Source organism: Danio rerio, chromosome 19 (assembly GCF_049306965.1).
Source record: "Danio rerio strain Tuebingen ecotype United States chromosome 19, GRCz12tu, whole genome shotgun sequence".
NCBI classification, from domain to species: domain Eukaryota; kingdom Metazoa; phylum Chordata; class Actinopteri; order Cypriniformes; family Danionidae; genus Danio; species Danio rerio.
This window is the reverse complement of record NC_133194.1, coordinates 4,591,657-4,611,061: the sequence shown is the minus strand read 5'-3', so window position 1 is coordinate 4,611,061 and position 19,405 is coordinate 4,591,657. Positions and strand designations below refer to the sequence as shown.

General features: G+C 34.4%; 1 protein-coding gene across 3 annotated transcripts in view; it reads right to left on the bottom strand.

The window, feature by feature from the left end:
• trappc9 (trafficking protein particle complex subunit 9) overlaps nucleotides 1–19,405 on the bottom strand; it is a 308,149-nt gene that overhangs the window by 213,127 nt on the left and 75,617 nt on the right. For all 3 annotated transcript variants that reach the window (XM_073931376.1, XM_073931377.1, XM_073931378.1), the window contains one exon: nucleotides 3,472–3,557. In XM_073931376.1, the coding sequence (XP_073787477.1) occupies nucleotides 3,472–3,557 (86 nt within the window). The remainder of the gene's footprint in view (nucleotides 1–3,471; nucleotides 3,558–19,405) is intronic.

Here is a 19,405-nt window from a genome sequence, read left to right as displayed (position 1 = left end):
AAAAGAGCTAAAACAAGTCACGTGCGAGTAAACTCTCCTCACATTGGTCAGAGTGTCAGGGTTTATTTTGCAGCGTCCCGCTCAGCTGTCAGGAGAGGTGGTGGTTTGGTGGTGATTGACAGGGTGCGCGCGCGTGACGTGTCTGAGGAGAGACACGGTGGGGAGGGGTGAGAAGGGTGCGCGATGATGCCTATTTGAGGACTGGGAGAGAGACACGAGATTACCGGGAGATCATCACTCGTTTGCGGGCATCCGGAGACTCGCGAAACTTCCCGCCCTACTCATAATTCTCTCTTCATATAGCCGTATGCTTATATCCATAAAACACTGTCATATAACCGCGCTCGGATCGGATCGCTTTCTCACTGCAATCGAACCGCTCCAGGGTTCGTTTAAATCGAGCCGAGACCACCTCACTCAAGAGATCTCGGAGCGATTACTTTGGCGCGGAACAGAGTGCGATTGCCCTGTTCACATATGCCAATCGAACCGCGCTAACTGGGCAAACGAGATACGTTCCGAAACAAAAGTGTAGGTGTGAAAGCACCCTAAATTAAAAGCAATACAAAATACAAATACATATTTCAAATAAAATAAAATAAAATAAAATAAAATAAAATAAAATAAAATTAAATTAAATTAAATTAAATTAAATTAAATTAAATTAAGTTAAGTTAAGTTAAGTTAAATTAAATTAAATTAAATTAAATTAAATTAAATTAAATTAAATTAAATTAAATTAACTTAAATTAAATTCTCTGAGAAAAAAAAATGCTTTGGACTAAACATAAACAGCAAAGACAGAAAAATCCAGCCCTTTTCAGTTCATAACTATGAACTAGACTTTTTTAGATTTGTCAATGTGTCTGGATATGACTATTTCTATTAAAAACAGTGACCGCCAAATTCCCCATCAGTCAATATTCAAGTTTGTCTGAAGTCAATAAAATATCTAAAATCACTTAATGCAGCATTATTAGCTCCGCTATACTTGAGACAAATGATTTAATGTAGTCAAACCATAAATATGTTTCATCTGCAATGATGACGAATGATCTCACCTTTAAAACACAGCAGTGTAAAACCTGCACAACACACATAATGGGGACCATCTTACTACTGTGAAATAACTCATTTAAATTTCCTTCTTGAAAAGGTTAATTAGCCTGACTGCTAAAGCTAACGATCTGTTTTGTGTGTGTGTGTGTGTGTGTGTGTGTGTGTGTGTGTGTGTGTGTGTGTGTGTGTGTGTGTGTGTGTGTGTGCGTTCTGAATAAAAAAGCCATGGAAATTTTGCTCTTTGTTGGTCTTTTTTCTACTGGTTCCACCTGACAAAAATGAAATGACCCTTTTTTGAAAAGCGCCGCTCCGTAATTACAGGCACTTCATTAAACCAAGAGCAGAATGAAACCAATACCTAGAAGAGAAACACTTTCAAAGCAAGCGGCACAAGCTGACATTATAAGAGATGCAACTAAATGTGTCTCTGTGTCTGTGTGTATGTGTGCGTGATGATTTTTAAAGATTTACATGTAACATTTAAATCTGTAAAAAGTTATTACAAAGTTCATATTAATATATAATACATAAATACTAATATACTATACGCGACTATATGTGATGATAAATATATATTAGTGCTGGGCAAGGATTAATGATGATGATGAATAATCATATCCAAAATGAGTGTTTGTTTTGATAATATCCGTGAGTGTATTTGTTATTATGTATATGTGATATAAACAAAACTATACTTAATAATTTTGTTACATAATAATTTAGGTCTATGATTCATATTTAAATAGAAATAATCTTATACTTAAATATATGCATATTCACTACCAGACAAAAGCATTGTCGTCGATCCCAGTTGTAAGAGCAACAAATAACAACTTGACCTCTAGTTAGATAGACTATGGAAAAAAAATAGCTTAAAGGGGCTAATAATTTTGACCTTAAAATGTTTTTTTTTATTATTAAAAACTGTTTTTATTCTAGATGAAATAAAACAAATAAGACTTTCTCCAGAAGAAAAAAATATTATCAGACATACTGTGAACATTTCCTTGCTCTGTTTAACATCATTTGGGAAATATTTAAAAAAAGAAAGCCTTGTGGTAGATGTGATTTATAGAGTGTCGCCAGGGTGAGGTCATCAGTGTGAGGTCATACTGGTTCATCCTGGCATCATCAGCAGTGCCATCTGACACAGATTTAATAGGACATCACACTGAGCCCATCTGGGGCAGATCTCTTTTACACACACAAACACAATCCACAATTCCAAACAACTTTTTTGTCATGTACGCAACACTCTAAATAAAAAAATATTGAAAACAAATACACAGAACAGACAACTTTTACAACTAACTGTTTAATAAGTAAAACTAAATAATAAATAATGATCAGGGCTTTACATTAACACCCGCAAACCAGCCAAATGTGGGTAGATTTCAGCTCTGGCGGGTTAGACAGACATTTCTACCTCTTTGGCTGGTTGGAAATCATTTTTAAATTGTAGTCTTCTTAAAAGCAGGGTTCGACAATAAGCATGGCCCAATATTTGTGCAAATGTGATATTAGAATCGAGAAGAAGCACGACTGACTAAAAAATAACTGTTCGCACAAGCAAACAATGGTGAATACAGCAAGATCACTCGCGCTAACTGCTGATGTGATGCGCGCGACTGTTAAAAATCGCTTTTTTTTTTTTTTTTTTTTAAAGAAAAGTTTTGTTGAACTAAAAAGTGCACCTATGAAGCTATATTTTCCTTGTTTTTACACATTAAAAAATTGTGGCTAAGAAATACTTATTTGTTGTGGTCAGAGATAAATTTGGTAAATCTTTAATTTTGAGCCCTATAAAGTCCTGTGAAATAAAAACTGATTGCATTGTGACACAACACATTTGCTCATGCACACTGAGCAAGCTAATACACAACACACACAAAATTGAAATGAATGAGAAGGCATGTGGACAACACAACATCTAAATCAAGTCATGTTAGCATGTCAGTCAAATTGAAGCAAAATATATTTTCCCAACAAGAAAAGTGTGGCTAGTGAAAATGGTGACTGGCTAGTAATGTTGGAAATTTACTAGCCATAGTAGCTGGTGATCAAATAAGTTAATGTCAAGCCCTGATAATAATAAAAAATAAATAAATAAATAATACAAAAACAATAAAAAAATAAAAACAAAGAATGAAAGTAAAACCCCAAATAAACAAAAATAGATATCTTTTTGAGAACCAATGATGGCTGGATTCTGATCATTAGCTCATTAAACTGTGTATATATATATATATATATATATATATATATATATATATATATATATATATATATATATATATATATATATATATATATATATATATATATATATATATATATATATATACTGTGTGTGTGTATATATATATATATATATATATATATATATATATATATATACATATATATTCTTACCATATTCTCCACTCGCAGTTCAAAAGGCATTGGATTGTAGACCATTAACTGCACCTCACACACATCGCCCTGAACCCACTGGAAATCTGCAACACACACACATACAAATGCCTTTAAAATAAACATCAACACCGTATACATGCATACAGAAAGAAAAGCATTGAGCTCTGAAACATAGGACGATTCATTGATGTGGACAGCCCGGATCAATATGTTTGCATGCTGTGCTTTATAAATCTGATCAAACTAAAGAAGAGCCAGTGGCGGCTCCCAATATTTCATTAGACACTGGGGTGCTATAAAATGACCTCATATGACAGTTACAACATGCTAAACTCATATGTTTATCAGATCCCTGGGAATCGAACCCATAAACATGGTGTTGCTATATTTTTTCTAATTTTCAACAGTCAAACATGTGTTTAAAGTGCTCCAATTTTAGCCTTTTTCAGTCATTCATTCATTTCCCTTCAACTTAAATTGAGAGGTCACCACAGTGGAATGAACCACCAACTATTGCAGCATACGTTTTACGCAGCGGATGCCCATCTAGCTGCAACCCAGTACTGAGAAACACTGATGCAAACCCCACACAGAAATGCCAACTGAACCAGCTGGGACTTGAACCAGTGACTTACTAGCTGTGAGGCGACAGTGCTAACCACTGAGCCACTGTACTGCCATTTTAGCTTTTTTAAAATGTTTAAAATAAGTCTATTGTGTCTCCATAATGTGTCTAAGAAGTTGCAGATCAAAACACCCATCAGATATTTTATTATACCCTGCTGAAAACGTAAATTTTTGGGTCTGAGGCAATTGTAGCTGTTTATGTGCCTGTGCCTTTAAATGCAAATGAGCTGGCTGTCCCCGCCCACTCTATACGGTTATTCAGAGAAGGATAACTAGGATCAGATATCAGGATTGCAGATGAAACCAAGATCCACACTCACAAATACCACAGATGAATGAGCCACATGCAAATAAAATGAAAACGTTCACTGCAAACACACACACACACACACACAAACAAACAAATAAACACGTGCACTGTTTTAGCTCATCTACTCGCGACAAATGTGACAGCATGCCTACTAAACAAATAAATATGCTGCTGTGTAGAAATCTATTATAGTTACGTGACTGAACAAAGTAAACTTGATTTAACACACACAAATCGAGACTCGTGTTACGTTCATTTACTCGTCGATACACAAGATGGCACCAAGATGCACAAGATGGCACAGCATCAAGACACACAAGCAGACACATGAATGTGGATGTAAGTATATGGATGTGAGCTTTTTTAGTGACAATTATGGTGATTTGAAGTTCCCAGATGAGCCTGTGTTATTCAAAGGTTGTTATCTGGGAAAAACCTAGCTTGTAATGTCCCGACTGACCAATCAGAAGTAAAAATCCCAGACAGCAGTGTAATAACCCCATATACCAACTGCTAAATTACACATGCTTATCCGGGTGTGTATCTGCTTGTCTGACACAATGTGGTTTTTGACTGTTTGTTGCCATCTTGTGAACGGATAATACATAGGTTAGCATAAGCCACATTCAAGTGGTTTTGTTTGTGTCAGCTTTCTGCCATCTTGTGACTGAATATTGTGCAAGTTAGTGTATACTCCATTAGCTCCACTCAGCCCGTTTCGTTTCTGTCAGCTTTGCATTTATGACTGTTTGGCAGCATCTTGTGACTGAATATTGTGCAGGTTAGTGTATGCTCTATTAGCTCCATTCAGCTGATTTTATTTCTGTCAGATTTGTGCCACCGTGTGACTGAATATCGCGAAGGTTAGTGTTTGCTCCATCAGCTCCACTCATGCGGTTTAGTTTCTGTCAGCTTTGCATTCATGACTGTTTGGCAGCATCTTGTGACTCGATATTGTGCAGGTTAGTGTATGCTCCATCAGCTCCACTCAGGCGGTTTTGTATCTGTCAGTTTTGCGTTTATGACTATTTGCTGCCATTTTGTGAATTAATAATGCACAGGTTAGTGTATTTTCTATCAGCTCTATTCAGCCGGTTTAGTTTCTGTCAGCTTTGCGTTTATGACTGTTTGGCGTCATCTTGTGACTGAATAATGCACAGGTTAGTGTATGCTTCATCAGCTCCACTCAGCCGGTTTAGTTTCAGTCAGCTTTGCATTTATGACTGTTTGGCACCATCTTGTGACTGAATAATGCACAGGTTAGTGTATGCTTCATCAGCTCCACTCAGCCGGTTTTGTTTCTGTCAGCTTTGCATTTATGACTGTTTGTCACCATCTTGTGACTGAATAATGCACAGGTTAGTGTATGCTTCATCAGCTCCACTCAGCCGGTTTAGTTTCTGTCAGCTTTGCATTTATGACTGTTTGTCACCATCTTGTGACTGAATAATGCACAGGTTAGTGTATGCTTCATCAGCTCCACTCAGCCGGTTTTGTTTCTGTCAGCTTTGCATTTATGACTGTTTGTCACCATCTTGTGACTGAATAATGCACAGGTTAGTGTATGCTTCATCAGCTCCATTCAGCCGGTTTTGTTTCTGTTAGCTTTGCGTTTATGACTGTTTGGCGTCATCTTGTGAACGAATAACACTTAGGTTTGTCTATGCTCCATCAGCTCCACTAAGCCAGTTTTGTCTCTGTCAGTCTTGCATTTATGACTGTTTGGATGCCACCTTGTGACTGAATAATGTACAGGTTAGCTTATACTCCATCAGCTTCATTCAGCTGGTTTCATTTCTGTCAGCTATGCGTTAATGACAATTTGGCGCCTCTTTTTACTGAATAATGTGCAGGTTAGTGTATGCTCAATCAGCTGCACTCAACAGATTTTGTTTCTGTCCGTTTTGGATTTATGACTATTTGGGACTATCTTGTGACTGTTTAATGTGCAGGTTAGTGTATGCTCCATCAGCTCCACTCAACAGATCTTTTTTATCAGTTTTGCGTTCATGACTGTTCAGAGCCATCTTGTGACTGAATAATGCACAGGTGAACGTGTGCTCAATAAGCTCCACTCAACTAAGTTTCTGTCAGCTTTGAGTTTATGACTGCTTGGCGCCATCTTGTGACTGAATAATGCATAGGTTAGTGTATGCTCCATTATCTTCACCCAGCCGGTTTAGTTTCTGCCAGCTTTGGGTTTATGACTGCTTGGTGCCATTTTGTGACTGAATAATGTGCAAGTTAGTGTATGCTCCATCAGCTCCACTCAGCCAGTTTTGTTTAGATCAGCTTTGAATTTAATTAAAGAGTTAATTAACTATTAAGGCTTAGAAAATGTTTTGTGTCTAATTAGTATATTTTTGTGACAAGTAGCCATGTAATAAGCAGGATAATGTGCATCAAATATGGTTATTCTTGGCAAAATAAAGCTCTTCAATCTTATACAACAGCCCTCAGCTTTACATTGGGATGCCAATGAGCCTGTCCAGGCTTTATTCTGCAATAACAACTTGCTGTATATACTTTATCCCTAACGTATTCCATGCATCTAAAAAAAAGAGACATGGCTCTATTCTAATGTAACCATGCAACTTGAATCAAATCAAAGGCTTGTGAATCAGGAGGGAATCTGAATCGATAGCCAGCTCAAGCTGCTCCAGGAATTCTCAGAGACTGTGGACTGGAGTTCCTCAGCCCAGCTTTTCCATTAATCCAGAGACGGAGCCTGATACTGATTAAGAGTCTCCAAACAATGGCCCTGTTCCCTCGGGAGGAGAGATATTCACCGTATTATCTACAGTATGCTTGCAGATTTCACGCTCAAATTAACCGGAGCCCGTCTCACACTAATAATCATCCGCCGCTGAAGGCCATACGGAGTTTAGAATGCATGAATTATTTTCGAAGAATGAAAAACCAACAGTATCTATTCTCGTCTGTCGCCTTGGAAATACAGTTACTGTTGACATTTCATGAATTCCACAAATCTGGAGCTCATTGAGTCTTTCACAGCTGAAAGAAATTATTGTTGTCGTGAGGGAGACAATTTGCTGGAGAGCAAAATCATGAGATGACATAATAATGTACAAATCATTCTTGGGTTTTTGTACACTAGCTGGATATATAAGCACTAACATAAACATTTACTGTTATTTAATTTTAATGAATAAAGACATACAATTTGACTGTACTTTTCTTATTTGCTTTACTGACTCATGTAAAACATTTATCTATGTGTTTAAACATCTTTGCATATATGTATATATATATATATATATATATATATATATATATATATATATATATATATATATATATATATATATATATATATATATATATATATAAATTTATATATATATATATATATATATATATATATATGTATATATATATATATATAAATTTATATATATATTTTTTTATTTATTGTTTACTTCGAATTATAAATACAAACTAATTATCAAGGATATAAATATATAATTTTAATGATTAAATAAATACAATTAACAAACATACTTTATTGACTCATTTACCACATTTATTTATTTGTTTAAACACGCTTGCATATATATATATATTTTTTTCTTTTTTTTATTAACTTTTATTTATTTATTGACTTTTGCTTATGTACATTTAATTTAATTTTATTTATTTATTTAATTAAAATTATAAATGTTAATTAATTATTAAGCATATAAATACACAATAATTTTAATAAATAAACAAATACAATTAACACACATACTGTATTATTTTTTCCTATTTGTTATGTTTTACTGATTAATTTATCTATTTTTAAACATGCTTGCTTATACATATTTTTAATTACTTTCATTTATTTTTTTATTTACTTAAAATTACACAAGCAAATGAATTATAAGGCATATAAATAAATAATAATTAAATACAATTAACAAACATACTGTATTATTTTTCTTATTTGTTTTGTTTTACTGACTCATTTATCACATTTATTTATTTTTTAACACGTTTGCTTATACATTTTTTAATTTACATTATTTATTTATTTACTTCAAATTATAAATGCAAATTAACTATCAAGCATAAAAATAAACAATATATAAATAAAAGCCATTAAATAAAACTGAAAATTTAATTAAGCATATTCACATAAATAAAGAGGATTAAATAAAACAAGAATTGAAAACTAATTAATTATCTGATTGAGTATATGAATGGAAATTATTATCAAACTATTAATTACATCAGAATAATACATCAATATTACCTAATCTAAATTAAATTAAAATATAATAACACAATAACTTAAAAGGTTTTACACAACACCATAAATGTAAAAAAGCAATTAAATAAAGTAAATAAATAGATAAAAGTAATGTTTGAGAAACATTGTTCTTCCATCTAAAATAAACCATATAGTTCAGGACAAACATATTCAAGTCTCTCCAAATCCAGACCAGCATGAATTTTGCATCCAAATACAATACTTTTCCCACTTTCATTTGAAATTTAATAATCCATTTTAAACTGGTGCATAAACCTAGTGTGAACGTATTGCTGGGCAACACTCAACTGACACACACTAAACTCCAGAGGGAAATTAAAGCGGGCTTGAAAAAGCAGCTTCTTTATTACAGCAGCAGTGAAGCCCAGTGCACCAGATGCTTTTCCATATGATGAATGCATCAGAAGACAGAGCAGCCCTCAGAAATGATGAGAAGTGGACAAGATAGGCCAGGACAGGCCAATTACATGCAATATCCCCCTAAAGGGGGAAGCTGGAGGGGTGGTTTAAACATTTCATTCTATCCGGATGGCACGGAAAGGCCCTGTGGTGCCGCAGGTGAGAGAAATCATGGGCTGTTTATGGAAACCAGAGAATCTGAACAAAGACAAATCCATCTGTTAAATCCAATGGGATGGAATTGAATGGGATTGAATTGAAATGGCAATGAAATGACACTGGAATTAAATGGAATGAAATGGAATAAAGTGGAAGGAATTGAATAACATAGAAATTAAATAAAATGTCAGTTTAATTGAATTGAAGTCCAGTGAAATTGAATTGACTTGAATTGAAATGGCAATTAAATGTCAATGGAATTAAATTAAATTGAATTAAATTGAATGGCAATAAAATGACATTAGAATTAAATGGAATGAAATGGAATAAAATGGAATAAAATGGAACGGAATTGAATAATATAGAAATCAAAAAGAATTTCAGTTAAATTAAATTTCAATAGCATAGAAAATTTGAAATGAACAGAAATAAATCAAAAGAAATGGAACTGAAATTGAAATGTATTAAATTGTAAACAAATGAATGGCAATGGAACTAAATGGAACTGAATGGAAATGGCAATTGAAACACAATTAAATTACATAGAAAAAAAACAAAATTTCAGGTGAATTGAGTTGAAATAAAACAAAATTGAATTTGAATGGAAATTGAAGTGAACTGAAATAAACGAAATGAAACTGAACTTGTAATAGAATTGAAACTGAATATATGTGAAAAGCATGTAATATAATGAAATGGAAAAGAATAGCAAAAGAATGGAATGGAACAAAATGGACTTAAATGGAAAAGAACTGAAATGGGGAATGAACCGAACAGGGAATGGAATGCAATGAGATGGGATGGAAATGAACTGAATTGAACTGAATTTGAACAGATAGCAATGGGTGATAGCAAAATAGCAACTGAAATGAACAGGTAATGGAACGCAAGAAGATGGGATGGAATTGAATTGAAATGGCAATAAAAGAACAGAGGAATTAAATGGAATGGAATGGAACGGAATTGAATAAAATGGAAATTAAATGGAATGTCAGTTTAATTGAATTTCAAAACTGGATTGCATTGACTTTTGAAATGTCAATGAAATAAAATGAAAAGGAACATAATTTGTTTACGTATAAACTAAACAGAGTTGCTGGTGAATTGAGTTGGAATAGAACAGAGCTGAATTTAATGGAAATGGAACTGAACTTGAAAGTGAATTTAATTGAACAGCATGTAACAGGATGAAATGGAAAAAGAATTGCAAAGGAATGAAATGGAACGAAATGGAATTAAAAGGAAATTGAACTGAAGTAGGAACTGAACTAAACAGAGAATGGAACATAAAGAGATGGGATGGAATTGAATCGAACTAAACTACATTTGAACTGATAGCAAAGGGTGAGTAAGTGATGACACAGTTTTCAGTTTTGGGTCAATCCCTTTAGGTCCAATAGAATGGAATTGAATCGAATGGAATTTAATTGGAATGGCAATGAAATGGCAATGGAATGAAATTGAAAGCAATAGAATTACATAGAAATTAAGTAGAATTTCAGTTGAATTAAATTTGGAATGAGAATTGAACTAAACTGAATTGTCCAAAATTGAACTGATTTAATTTAACTGAACAGCAAGGAATGGAATGAAATGGAGCAGAATGACAATGGAATGGAATTGAATAGAAATAGGAAATGAAATGAAGCAAACTGAGAATGGAATGAAATGGGTTGTAACTGAATTAAACAGAATTGAATTTGAACTAAAAGTAAAGGATGAGTAAATGATGACAGAAATTTCAATTTGGGGTGAACTATCCCTCTAAGTCCAACGGAATGGAGTGGAATTGTAATTGGAATAGAATATAAATGAAACGGTAATAGAATAAAGTGGAATGGAACAAAATGTAGTTAAATAAAACTTGACTGTAAATTGAGTTGAATTGAACTTGAGTGTAATTGAATGGAAACTGAACTGAAGGGGTTGGCATGGTTGCTGTCTGTGGGTTTCCTCCACAGTCCAGAGACATTTGGCATAGGCAAATAGAATAGAATAGAATAGAATAGAATAGAATAGAATAGAATAGAATAGAATAGAATAGAATAGAATAGAATACGGGAGATTCTTCTGGGAGTCTGGATATCAACCGTTGAGCTCTTCTGTGCTGTTATTTCTATTATATCGAAATGATTGCATGCAGTCAAGAGGAGAGACCAGATTGAAGAACAAGAGTGACTCACCAAAAAAAGAGATATATATGTAATAAAAGAAAGGAGTCCTTGTAATAACCAATCAGTCAGGGTTTTCTTCTTTTCTTTTTTTTTTTCAGTCAGTGACTCAGACACTCGTGTGGCCGTCCACAGGAAACCCTGCTCAAGTGCCGCTGACTCACCCCTCCAAATGAAACCTCCGCAAAGACACACCATCCGTTCGCTATCTGTGTGCGTCTATGTGTGTGTGCAGCTCTCCTCAATGACTCACATCAAGCTGAAAAGTTCTTCAAACCTCTGCAGTCGCAAAAAAGCACAACTGTTTACTATCACGCACTGATGAGTGTACGAGCGCAGGCTATAAGAGGAACGAAATACATTTTAAATAAGTAAATTAAAATATAAAGCAGTGAGGGACAAAATAACTATTTAAAATGATGCAGATTACTTATACTGGATAATTCACAGTGAATCCTGTGTACTATGTGCTATATATAAAATATTTTACTGGCAGAGGCTTTAAGAGTGTTAACCGTAGTTAGAATTCAGAAATCTTGTTAGTAGTGACATCGGTGGCTGTTCAGTGAACTGCAGCCAGCAATCGAAAGAGATCGTTCACGCAAAAATTAAACTTCTGTCATAATTTACTCACCCTTTGCTTGTTCCAAACCTGTTTGAGTTTCTTTCCTCATTTAAGCACAAACAAATGCATTTTGAATAATGGTGAAATCAAGTAACCATTGACTTCCATAGTATTTGTTTTTCCTAGTATAGAAGTCAATGGTTACAGGTTTTCAGCTTTCTACAAAATATCCCCATTTGTGTTTAACATAAATAAGAAACAGAACACTTGAGGGTGAGTAAACAGTGAGTAAATATTTATTTTTAGATGAACTACCCCTTTAATTATTTGGTGAACTACAATTTTAAAGGGATAGTTCCCCCAAAAATGAAAACTTATTTACAGATTTACATAAAGGTTTGATCAAATGCAACAAAACAGGTCAGTTTCAGAGCATTAAAGATGTTTAGATTCTAGTAGGCCATATACTGAAAATACAGCATGCAAGCTGCTACTGCCAGAAAAGAACAGGCATTGTGCCATTCCCACTCAAGGGCACACAAATGCAAACGCCAAAACAAGCTAATTAAGAAGCCCTTTCGACCTACATTACATGTTTCCATGCTAAAAAAAAAAAAAAAAATACTAAAAATCTCTCTTTACCCGAGACCTGTGTTTCACTTGAGTGTGTTTATCTCCAGCAGGACAACTGTTAAAGTGATGATACAGAAGATTAAATTTGCTCACTGTTTACTCACCCTCAAGTGTTTCCTTTATTCTGTCGAGCACAAAGAAGATATTTTGAAGATTGCCATTGACAAAAACAAATGAAAGTCAATGATTACAGGTTTCCAACATTCTTTAAAGTATATTCTTTTGTGTTTAACACAAGAACGAAACATAAAAGTTTGGTGCAAGTAAACGGTGACAGATTTTTCTGAATTCCGGGTGACTTACCCCTTTAATTCTTCTGAACTGTTCAAAGTGGCTACCATTTCATTACGTTGGTGGCTGTTTTCACCTCATTGACTTCCATTATAATGACATTTTCTGAGAGCTAAAGCCATGACACCAAAAAATCATGCATTCTTTACCTGATGTTCAACAGAAAAATTACAAATTTTACCTCCTTCCTACAAGGAAAACCACACAGAGAAAGTTGGGGCCAAATTGAGCCTCAAAATCACCCCAGAGTGGATGAAAACACCCCCAACAGCCTACAAGGGTTAATAAAACTGTGCTGTTTGCTATTCTGTGTAAAAAAAAAATTAAGGAATACATCAAAATGTTAAACAATCATATTTACGAAGGATGGCACTATTTGAGTAGGTCACATGCAGTATAGCCATGGGTCAAGCATCACACACATGCATTTCATAATCCATATTGCCAGAAAATAAGCTCTTTTTGCACTGTCTCTAATGTTCTACAAAAAAACAAACAAATTTGACCTCTTTCCTACAAGGAAAACCACTAACAATGAAGAAAGAATAATATTATGGTGTCATAGCTTTGCATTAAAAAATGGCATCAAAAATAAAGTCAATGGGGCAAAAGCAGCCCTGAACATAACGAAAGGGTAGTCATTTTTTCCCTAAGTGTATTGTTGAGTTTTTGAAAAATTCCAAAGCATTTTTTTCTTTCAAAATGTGTGTCCAAATAAGATTTGTCACCAAAAATCATTCTATATGCTGAAACACAGAGAAAGTTGTGGCCAAATTGAGCCTCAAAATCACCCCAGAGTGGATGAAAACGCCCCCAACAGCCTACAAGGGTTAATAAAACTGTGCTGTTTGCTATTTTGTGTAAATATTTTGCGGAATACATTAAAATGTTAAACAATAAATCATATTTATTAGGGTTGCCACTATTTATGGAGGTCACATGCTGTATAACCATGGGTCAACAACACACTGTACATAGTCAAAAAAAAATCCTGGTTGCCTTAAATTTTTAAGCTGAATCGAATTAACCTTATGAGTCAATTGAACTTATATTATGTTAAAACAGCTTGTGTAACTTATAAAATCAAGTTAGAACATGATTAACTTAATTAAAGAAGAACTAAAAACCTATGCTGTCATGACTTATTGATCATATTTTTTTACAGTGTAGTCAATTTGAGTGTATTATTGATATATTTTTTTATTATTCCAAATCATTTTCCCAAAACATGTGTTAAAATAAAATTTGTCAACCAAGAATACTTCCATTTGCTGAAACGTAAACAAGGTTGTGGCTAAATTAAGACTCAAAATCGCCTCAGAGAGGACGAAAACATCCCCAACAGCACACAAAGGTTAATACACATCCTCGTCGATTAGAGCCAAAGACGTGTCACTCGTATAGTTTTGAATGGGAAAAGTGCAACAATCAATTTGGCAAATGAAGCCCCGCCTTCTAGTACAGGAGCCAATCATCAATTGTTATAGACTGACGAGTCTCCGGGGGAAGGGCTTAGACCAGACGAGAGTTTCTACAGATTTTGTGATTTTGATTCAAACATTCAGAAATGAAAGTAAAGAGTCAGTTGTTGTTTAATTGTATTGGCGATTGATGAATGTAAGCTTGGCTAAATATTTCAAAGATGGCTATAGTGTGAAAGGATTTGCATTAAAAAGACTTTTGTTACAGCTCAGCAAACAGGCAATGCAGGTCTGTTGGACATCGGCTGGTGTGAGCGCTGCATCCACCACACACACACAGACACCTCAAATATTTGCCCTTTTAAGCGTGGACTGGCGATAAACCTCTCTAAGTGGTGTTGAGATCTGCCAAGTGAAGACGTCCAGAGAGTGTCAGGCCTCGGGTGTCATCAGGAAAGGATGGATGCACCTGTCAGCGGCGCCCAATCCCATCTGCGGGGGTCAGGAAGCTTCCAGGGCTTTTACAGTGAGTGGAGGACTGAGGGATTCTTTGAAAAGCTGCTCCATCTGTTCACTGACAAGCACCTTTTTTGCACAGGTCTCTTGCCTGTTGCAGCTCTGCTTGACCCATAGCTACACTGTACAGTGACCTCCTCAGATATTGCCACCCTTCGTAAATATGAGCTGAGATATAAAAAAATTACTTTATCAGACTTAAGTCGTTTAGAGCAGCTTTCGAGGTTATGAGCTCTATCGAACTGAATGAGGAGGCTCAACAAGTGGAAGTACTGAACGTTTACAAAGTGATGTAAAACTATGATTTCAATATACACTGTAAAAAAATCTGTCAATTAACAGTTTCTGTATTTTGTGAATTTTTTTAATTATTTTATTAATTATTATTTGTTACTGTTTATTATTTTGTGTTTTCTGACTATTTACAGTTGTGAATTGCATTATGGTATGTTGATCTCTGTTCTGGTAACTTTTGATGTTGAAAATTTAGCTCTACAGTTTAACAAAGTGACTGATTGATTTGTAAAAAAACACACTCTTCAGGCCCTATCATACACCCGGCGCAATGTGGCGCAAGGCGCGACGCAATAGTTGTTTGCTAGTTGTAGCTTGGCGCAAGAGTCGTTTTGAGGCGTTGCGCCACGCTGTTTAAATAGCAAATGCGCTGTAGATGCTCTGTTTAACTGTTTTCTTGCTAGTGAAATGCTAAGTTTTTCCACTTACACTTACTTTACGTCATGTAAATAGCAAATGCGATTATGGCACGACGCAACTGCCTCTCAAAGGGAATGGGAGATGAGACTCTTCATCTCTCTGACACTTTCCTGACACCAGTTTGCAAATTTGCACCAGACACTTTCTTAATCACTCCATATCTCTATATAATTGCTGTGTATTTCTGAGTGTGCCTCGCACAGGTGAGTGGGCTTGACAAACCACCTGTAAAAGCACACTCTTCATCTCCCTGACACTTTCCTGACACCAGTTTGCACATTTGCACCAGACATTTTCTTAATCACTCCATATCTCAATATAAATGCTGTGTATTTCTGAGTGTGCCTCGCACAGGTGAGTGGGCTTGACAAACCACCTGTAAAAAACACACTCTTTATCTCTCTGACACTTTCACAGACACCAGTTTTCAAATCTGCACCAGACACTATCTTAATCACTCCATATATCTTTATAAAACACTGTGTATTTGAGTGTGCCTCACACAAGTGAGTGGGTTTGACAAACCACCTGTAGAAACACTCTTCTCTCCATATGGACCGGATACTTTACTTACACTTCATCTTACAGGGCTGATAAGTAATACAATGTTTATCTGTGAATGTACCACAACTACTTGTTTTCTTTTTTTCTTTTGCACAACATCTTGCTTAATATTCTTCTGTTGTATGCAAAAGTACTTGTATAGTATAAGAAATATTCTCTACTCTCATACTGAAACAAATTGTAGCATCTTAAGTATTTGAAGCAAAAGTTCAAAAGACTAAACCTTTCCTTTTTTTAAATCGTACAGCATTCTGTCTTACATTTGCCAAGGGTGCTAATATTAGTGTAGGTCACCGTAGATTTGGGGAAGAATGAATTGTGTACACCCTGAAATCAGGGGAGAGCGAGAAATCCTGAGTGGGAACTCCTGCAGGTCATAACAAATGTTAACGAAAGATGAATTGGCTCATTAGAAAGTGCTGATTTTCAGCACACGCTCCGTGTGTGAGCAGCTGTTCGCCCACATGCAGCACACACACACACACACACATGCACAGAGATTTCACTCGCATAAATGAATGCAAAATATGAAATTAAAATGAAGATGACCAATAAACTAACAGACATAATAAATAATTCATAATTAATTACAATAAAAATTCAACTTTAAAGCTGGAGTAAAATAATTGAATGTTTTTTTAAATACATTTGTTAGAAAATTTAAATAACTAATAAATAATTACATTAAATTAAACAACTAATTAACAGGTAGATAATGAAAAAATATATATTTTAGACTAACAAAGATTGAACTGAGTTAATAATTAAATACTCATTTCAAAATATATTTTATAAAATAATAAATGAATAATTAAAAATGCTGTGAAACATACAAATAATGAAGTAAAATAGGATTGTGTTTTAAATAAAATTTAAATTATTAAATATTAAAACTAATAAAAAGAAATAAAACGTTTAGAAAATGAAACACACTCACATAAACATATAATAAATATTACATATAAATATATATTACATCTAAAATAAAATAAAAATATTTTAACTATTTAATAATAACAATAATTTCAATAATATTTCAGTAAATTATTTAAGATAAATACATATAATTTCAAAACATTTTTTAAAATAATACCTGAATAATTGAAAATATTGTGAAAATACAAATAATTATTTATAATATTTTTTGTATAAATAAATAAATTATTTAAGGTGACCTATTTCAAAAAGTAAAAAAAAAATGTGTTGTATTACTTATTATTGTTTTAATTTTTTTTAAAAACTAAATATTTAAAATTACATATCAAACAACTTTTAGATCGATAGTTAGAAGATCTAACTGTTTAAAATTATAACAAATAACCAAATAAAAATAAACAAATATGGCTAAACAAATAAATAACATTTTGTAAGTTGCTTTGTATAAAAGTGCCTATTAAATAAATAAATGTAGATGTAAATAAATTAATAAATAAGTAAATACATAAACAAACAAAAAACAAAAAGCTTATGAAAGCCTTGCATGGTAAAGTACAGCAAGCTTCAAACTAGCATGAATAATCCAGTGTAAACTGATATGCCCCCTTTAATTTGTCAATCTGCCTGAAGCTACTTCGCTTTTACAAACTGCTAAAATCAGCACAGGGCCGAAAGGCCGCCTGAGACAAAGTCCCGATAAAGATGTTAAAGAGTGTTTAATGGCTCATTAGGTACGTAATGTAGGAGGAGAGATCTCCCTCTGCCTGCTAAAGCCATCCGTATAGGAGAAGACTGCTGCTGTAGACACCTGCACCGCTTCTTCACAAAACTCGACATCAACATCCAAAGTAACCCACAATAGATGCAACATAAACGTTCACATCCATGTACAATAAACTCTAACCATTTAGAAACCTTAAAAAAATAAAGAAGAAACTCACAAATGAAATCTCTAGACATTCTTAAATCAAGAAGCATTTTCTAGACAAGCACAACATGTTGTCTTGTTTAAAGAAATATGTCAAAATTAAGTGAGTTTATTGCCATTAACAAAGCAAAATAATCTGTCAAAGGGTGAGCAAAGTTACCTTATGTCAATGTAAGGCTTGAAGCTTACGCTGCTATTCTGAACCAATAATCGGAAACAGAAAGCAGTTGAAGGATGGCGTGTTTAAATCCATTATTTATCTGACTCCATTGTAATTAATCTGACTCCATTAAAGTTGTTATCATCATTGATAAAGAGAAAGAATCTCTACGTCTTAAAGCAGGCAAAGTTGTTTATTAAGTTACATGATCAAATATACAGAAATTAGAATGAAACAAACTAAGATACTGTATAAAGAAATGAGCTGTAACATATGCACTGCTGAGCAACAAAGACAGTGAAACTGCCTTTGTTAGCATATGAGGCTACGCACTGGTGTGCGGGAGATGCAGAGTAAAAGCCATTCTCCCAGATCAACAGTTACCTTTCCCTATTATACCCTGAGCAAAGCAGTGTCAAACATGAGTGAAAACCAACCCCCAAAACCAGCTGAACATGAGAACAAAGTTGAGGAGATAAAGTGGGGGAGAAGAACATTAACATACTCTCCTCAGGCCATGACCCAACAATAGTAAATATATTGTAGATTGAAATACAATTAATCAATGTCTCTGTTGATTTCATCACTACAACACTGAAGTCATAAACTGTCAGATGACACCAAACATGACAAAGATATCTGAAGGAAAAACACAAGTAGATGAATTGTGTATGGTGAAAAGCACATGGTTACTCTAAGCAAATGGCAGAGATGTGTATCAGAGCTGTGAGGAACTCTGCCTCACCAGGAGGACTCATCCCATGCTTGGAATGTCTTAGGCCCCGTTTACACTAGTGCGTTTTAGTTTTAAAACGGCGTTTTAGAATGAAAAGATCCGCGTCCACACTCGCGTTTTACCCAGCGTTTCTGAACTGCTCTCCGTCCACACCAAAACGCTGAAAACGCACATCACGTGACCACACAGACACTCTCGTGCAAGCGCTGGAGCCCATCTACCCAGATGAGAGCTGTGCTAGTCGGACTTCTCATCAAGCATCTCCCGCTGGATCTAATCTCACTATATTTATTAAACGTGATATTTCATTCATCTTGTTGTCTTTATCTAACGACATATTCCCTGACTTTGGTCATAGGAATCTATTACTTGTTCTCAGGTAACATGTTTTGGCTGAGCGCAAAGATAAGTTAATGGTTAATGTAACCACGTAGCCTATTCTGTATATTGACTGATCGCTTGCCTTTATTTCCTATAATGTATAAACTTATTGTATGTTATACTTTTATAATGGCCATTATCGATTAT